The sequence below is a fragment of the Meles meles genome, chromosome 1 (genome assembly GCF_922984935.1).
Source record: "Meles meles chromosome 1, mMelMel3.1 paternal haplotype, whole genome shotgun sequence".
Taxonomy (NCBI): domain Eukaryota; kingdom Metazoa; phylum Chordata; class Mammalia; order Carnivora; family Mustelidae; genus Meles; species Meles meles.
Genome location: NC_060066.1, coordinates 121,094,110 through 121,100,650, shown reverse-complemented (window position 1 = coordinate 121,100,650; position 6,541 = coordinate 121,094,110). Strand labels below are relative to the sequence as shown.

The 6,541-nt window shown below is 52.2% G+C and overlaps 1 protein-coding gene across 1 annotated transcript; it reads right to left on the bottom strand.

Annotated features, from left to right (window-relative positions):
* Positions 1 to 4,013: 4,013 nt before the first annotated feature.
* Positions 4,014 to 5,549, bottom strand: KCNA10 (potassium voltage-gated channel subfamily A member 10). Its single transcript, XM_046022171.1, has one exon. The coding sequence runs from the start codon at positions 5,547 to 5,549 to the stop codon at positions 4,014 to 4,016; it is 1,536 nt and encodes a 511-aa protein (XP_045878127.1).
* Positions 5,550 to 6,541: the final 992 nt, after the last annotated feature.

Sequence of the window (6,541 nt, the reverse complement as noted above, 5' to 3'; positions counted from 1 at the left end):
CCAAGTCCTAACATTAATACAAATTCAGCCAGGTCCTTTGGTTCCAAGTCTAGAGAACTTTCCACTCAAAACAATGACGTTTTGGAGAGGCTTTCTGCTTTATAAAACACTTTTCAAAGAGAATGAATAGATGGAACAATGAATCCTAAGCTCTTTGCAAAGATAGCCGGCATGATGTGGGAAGGAAGACACAAGATTTGGAAGCCTTCTGCCCTGAAGAGGTTTCTGCTGTTCCTCTTACATTGTTTGCATATTATTACTGTGACCCTTAAAAGGGACCTTTCCCTTCTTTCTTTGTCTTTACTCAGCGGCTGGAAAATGTCTGCCACGTAGTAGGGGCTCCGTTAATAGGAACTCACTGAAGGAAGCCTCAGGCCTTGCTCTGCTCCTTCCAAAGGCAAGGCCGTCTGAGCCTGGCTGCTGACAAGTCCTTCTGTCTATGACGCAGTGAGAGCGCCTTTCACACTTGACCCCTAGGCCGTGCTGTCCTGTCTGCCCTGACTCTCTTCTTACCCTTTGCCAGTGAGTCACCCTGGGGTGCAAGTCTGTCGACAGCAGATGGGTGGTGAGGGGCCCCACAGCCCGTCTCCCTGGCTGCCTCGGGAAGAAACAGATGACTCAGTGCCGGGGACTCAACGTCGGGGACTATGACACCAGCCCCGTTGGCAGCAGTGGTATGGCGGGTGGAAGGCTTGCTGCTGCTGCTGCTGCTTCTTTAAGATTTTATTTATTTATTTGACACACAGAGAGAGACAGTGAGAGTAGGAACATGAGCAGGGGGAGTGGAGAGAGGAAGCAGGCTTCCCACTGAGCAAGGAGCCCGATGTGGGGCTCGATCCCAGGACCCTGGGCTCATGACCTGAGCCAAAGGCAGACACTTAAAGAATGAGCCACCCAAGTGCCCCAGAGGGCTTGCTTCTGCAGCCCTGTGTCTGGCACCAGCCTAGAGGTCTGGACCTGCTTCCTGGGAGTCAGAAGTTTATAAGCAGGCCTCCTAACCCTCCAGGGGTAACTGCATTGGCTAGAGAAACCAAGTGGCTCCCTTCTGCCCTGCTAGTCTAAGCCCTTTCTGGCAGGACCCTCAGACGAGAAAGGCTGGGCTGCAGGCTCTGGGACTCTATCTTGACCTCTAGGGGCACTGGCCAAACCTACCCCTGGGTCTTTCCATCCCACCGTGTTTGCAGCATGTCTGGAGGTGGGAGGCCAGCATGTGGCTCTGAATATAGAGTCAGAGAGAGAAAGAAAGCAGAGCCTCAGGAGAACCAGCCTCTCTGCTCCCCAAAATGTGCCGCCACCGTCTGTGTGACCCCAGCCCCAGGATCCCTTCTCAGGAGGGAGCTGTTCCGGATAGCAGGCAGCATGGTGGGATACATTGCGGCATCAAAGAGACCTAGATTTAAATCCCTCTCTACTGCTTCCTGGCTGTGTGCCCACGAACCACTCTGAACCAGTTTCCTCATGTGACAAAATGGGGGGAATAATGTTTACTTCGGGTGGCTGATGGGAAGTGCAAATGGTCTCACCCATCTGTGGAGAGAGGTTTTGCTGTAAAGAATTGTGATCATGTGGCTTCCAGAAGGCAGAATGTGGGCATGTGGACTCTTTTGTCAAAACCACCCCGAGGATGCTCGGGGTGGTTTTGAAATAATTTTTGCAAGGACTCAGTGTCTATGGGAGTTTGCATCACCTCAGATCAGAGTGCTGTCATATTTCTGGCACTTAAGCTTATGTGATTCTGTAAAAGAAATGCCACACCAGCCTGTGAGAGCACTCAGTGGGAGCACTCTGCTCTCCAGACCACCATCCTGGAACTGGAACCAAGCATAGGGCTCCAGCATGATCCCACATGTGTGAATCCGGGAGTGCCTCGGGACATCTGGTCAACCCCCATGCTTGGGCCTGAGGGATGAGTAGGGAGTTGGAAAGGGGCCTGAAGGAGAGCAATTAGAAAGGAACTTAGAAAACTGTGAGGAAGGCACTCCAAAGTCCAGAACCCTGAGGCTCAGGCCTGGGACAGGAGTCCTGCTTGCTCAGGTCTTAGGGCAGTGATGTCTTCTGTAAAGCCCAGGCTCTCTGTGACTCAGTGCAAAGTGAGAGCTTGAGGCTAACGCATAAGAAGATTGGGGTTTTTAGAGCAGGAAGGGGCCTTAAAGATGACGGAGTCCAGGGCGCCTGGGTGGCTCAGTGGGTTAAGCTGCTGCCTTCAGCTCAGGTCATGATCTCAGGGTCCTGGGATCGAGTCCCGTATCAGGCTCTCTGCTCAGCAGGGAGCCTGCTTCCCTCCTCTCTCTCTCTCTCTGCCTGCCTCTCTGTCTACTGTGATCTCTCTCTGTCAAATAAATAAATAAAATCTTAAAAAAAAAAAAAAAGATGACGGTGTCCAGATTCCTAGGGCCTGCACTCAGGACAACAAGAACGGAGAGAAGCAGCTTTCTCTCACACTGGTACCTCAGGCTGTCATGAAGGGGAGAGTGTGTGATGGGATCTGTGGCTGCGGCGCTGTGTCTTACAAGGTTGTGGGGAGCTGGGTGTGTTCCAGGATTACGTGCTGATTGTGTGGTTTGGGCTCTGTGGCTCAGAGCTGGGCAGTGACCTGCGGCCCAGATGTCCAGAGTTCCGATGCTGACTCACCCTTGAGGTTTGGGTATTGGGCCTGAGGAAGGTGCAGGCCTCCTTCCTTGAAGGGATGAATGGGGGTGGAGGGTCGGCGGACAGAGTAAAAGCTTCCTTCTCTGATTTTTGGGGAATCAACTCTACCCCCTCATCCTGGGAGTGTAGTGGGCTGAGAAGGCAGTTTCTCAGGTGAGCCTGCCACAACCAGGCTCTTTGGGTGGGCCTGGAATCTGGGCACATGTCTTAGGGCCCCGCTGCTCCCCACTAAGCTGCCCCAACAGGCGACTAGTCAATTCCTCATGACTCAGTGGCATCCGAACCTGGAGGCAGGTGGACAGGTCTCTCTTCTTCCTGAAGTGGTGCTCTGAGGCCTTGGTGCACACCCGTCCCGCACTCAGGCTCACCAGCCTGTGCCTAAACTCACAGAGATGGGCCAGGTGAAAAGCACCTGCGAGTGTTTCTGCAGGCCCGCTGCGCAAGGAAGCGACTGAGGAGCGAGGGGCCAGGCAGGCTCTATCTTCCCAGCATGCGTGGAGATCCTGGAATCCCCGGGAAAGACTGTTCCTGCCCAGAGATTTGCTGCCTGGATCCTCTGCAAGACAGAGCCCTCATGTTCCTCTCCCTCTGATTCCAAAGCATCCACAAGCAGAAAGGACCCCAGACTAGGTGATAGATGTGGTTTCCAGCATGGAGCATGTCACCGTTTCTTCGCTGTCCTTGGGTTTGTTCATCTACAACGTGAGAATAACAACCAAATCTGTCCTACCGGTTATTTTGAGATACAGTGAGACACTGTTGGTGAAAGTGCTTTGGAAAATTTATGCAACGTGACACAAGTGTAAGATATTATTATTAAACAACCCGGAGCTCTTACTCATGGCTCACAGCATTCCCCGGCCTTTTAATATGCCTCCTCTTGGGAAGACCAAAACCAGTGCTTCTTCATCTTTATTGTGGAAATGAATCACTTGGGATCTTGTTAAAATGAGAATTTGGATTCAGTAGGTCTGTGGTGGGCTCAGATTCTGCATTTCCTTGCTCCCACTTGATGTCAATACAGCTGATCTTGGGTACCATAGGCGAGCAGCAAGGACCAGAAGTACCCCTCCGAGGAAAGGAGAATTAAATCTTCCTATGGTTGCTTGAAAGAAAACAGCTTAGAAAATGCAGCAGAAGTATGGGGTTATTCAAACAGCTTGCAATCCAAGATGGCCTGCTATTCTCAAAGGATAAACTCTCTTTTTCAGAAAAACAGAGAGCAAGAGGCAGAGAGGGGAGCGGGAACGAGAAGCTGTGGGCGTGGGGACAGAGGCAGAGAGAGAAGGGGAGAGACAGAGACACAGAGAGAGAGACAAAGAAAAATAGACAGGGAGACTCGGGGGCAAGGACTCTTGGACAGGTCACTTCTTGGACCTCTCTGTGGAGCAGCCACCGTTGGTCTTACTAAGAGAGTCTGTGCTGCCCATTTTTGAGCCCACACTGTTGAGGATTTTGTCAATATCACTTGGGATGTTTTGCTTCTCTTCATTCTCAGTCTCCCGATGGTAGAAGTAATTAAAGTTGGAGACGATGACAGGCACAGGGAGGGCAACAGTGAGGACCCCCGCGATGGCACACAGAGTGCCCACAATCTTCCCCCCGGGGGTGATTGGGCACATGTCACCATAGCCCACAGTTGTCATGGTGACTACTGCCCACCAGAAGCCATCAGGAATGCTAGAGAAATGGGACTCAGGCTCATCCACCTCGGCAAAGTAGACCGCGCTGGAGAAGAGGATGACCCCAATGAAGAGGAAGAAGATGAGCAGCCCCAGCTCCCGCATGGAAGCCTTCAGCGTCTGGCCCAGGATCTGCAGCCCCTTGGAGTGCCGGGAGAGCTTGAAGATCCGGAAAACCCGCACCAGCCGGATGATCCTCAGGATGGCCAGGGACATGTTCTGTTGGGTGCTGGGCTCTGTCTCCTGGATCAGCTCTGTGATGAGGGTTGCAAAGTAGGGGATGACGGAGATGATATCGATGATGTTCATGATGTTCCTGAAGAAGTCGGTCTTGCTGGGGCAGACCACAAACCGGAGCACCAGTTCCAAGGTGAACCAAACAATGCAGGTGGACTCCACCATAAAGAAAGGGTCAGTGAACATGGTGTGGGAGAGGACTGACTTGCTTGTGTTGACGCCGGGGTCTCTCATTACCTTCAGCTCCCTCTCCTCCCGGAACTCTGGTAGTGTTTCCAGGCAGAAGATGGTGATGGAGATGACCACAACCAGCACGGAGACCACGGCCACGCCCCGGGCAGCGCTGGAGCTCTCGGGGTACTCGAAGAGGAGCCAGAACTGCCGGTGGAAGTCATTGGTGGGGAGCAGTGTTTCAGGGTCTTTGATGAAGCCTTCATCCTCCCGGAACTGGTCCATGGCCTCGCTACCCAGCTCATAGAAGGAGATTTCATCAGCGAAGACGTCAATGGGGACGTTGGCGGGGCGCCGGATCTTCCCACCCGATTGGTAATAATACAGGATTCCATCAAAACTCGGCCGGTTCCTGTCAAAGAAATACTCGTTTCTCATGGAGTCGAAGAACTGCATCCTTTTCTCCCGGTCTCCCAGGAGGGTCTCGGGGAACTGATTGAGGGTTCTGAGCTGGGTCTCAAACCTCAACCCGGCAATGTTGATGATCACCCGCTGGTTTCCTTCATTCAGGACTACTGGCTCGGGCCCTGGGGAATCGACATCGTCTCTTGAGAGCTTGGAGAAGGCCATCTCATGGTTGGTGCCATCACCAATGAGGATCCTCCAGTTGGAGAAGGGGCTGCTCCCAGGACAGCCTTTTGGGCTGGTTGGGTCAAAGTCTGTGGCATAGCCCGGCTCTTCGTGGATTTCATCCGAGTTATCGAAACTGACCAGAGCCACCTCCATTTCCTTCCAGCCACACACATCCATCCTAGAGGGTCAGGAAAGCAGCATGAAGACCCTCAGTCTTCCTGGCCTGCCGTGACCTGTGGAGATGAGGAAGGTCATCACACAGGAGCCAGGATGGGTTACAGAGGGCTCTGGGTCATCGAGGTAAGATACACCAGTGGGATAAAAAACAACTTACTTTTAGTGTGGGAAGGAACCTCGTGGTTGCCTGGGCACCATTCTTCCCTCGAAAGCCACCTGCACCATTCTTCCCTCGAAAGCCACCCTGAGCTCATGTACACGAATCACTAGAGTAGATAGCAAAGAAGGAAACTGGCTGGGTGGGCCACTCTGCCTCTGGCCAAGACGGTGTCCATCCACAACGGCCAGACTGGCAGCCCAGGGAGGCCGTAATGAAAGAGGAAATTAACATTTCTTAATAACAAAGCAGGCAATTTGGGATGCCTGGGTGGCCCAGTTGATTTCAGCTTAGGTCACAATCCCCAGGGTCCTAGGATCAAGTCCCGCATGGGGCTCCTTTCCCAGCGGGGAACCTGCTTCTCCCTCTGCCTGCAGGTCCCCCCACTTACGCTCTTATTCTCTCTGACAAATAAATAAATAAATAAATAAATAATAAATCTATCTTTAAAAAAAAAAGAAGCAGGTAATTTTGTATTCGACTGAAGTCCTCCAGCTCTCCCTACACTTTTCCATGCTTCCTCAGCCAGCTTCTTTCTCTCACGCTACAAACACTTCTCATTACCTCTGCCATCCCTCCTGGGCCAAGTGCTGGGGCCGGGGGATGCAGGAACCCCAGGCAATTCTGCTGGAGGGAGAACAAGAGAGCCCTCTGAGCCGGGGCCCTCCTCTGTCATTAATTCCCAGGGTTGTTTGGAGGCAACATTAACGAGACAGCATATGTAAGATGCTCTATCTGGGGGAAGGATCAATAAATCACAGCTATTGCTTTTGCTGAATTCTTCACCTAATAGGGACTTTAGAAGCCAACAGCCATTGGTATTTTTTTTGGCATA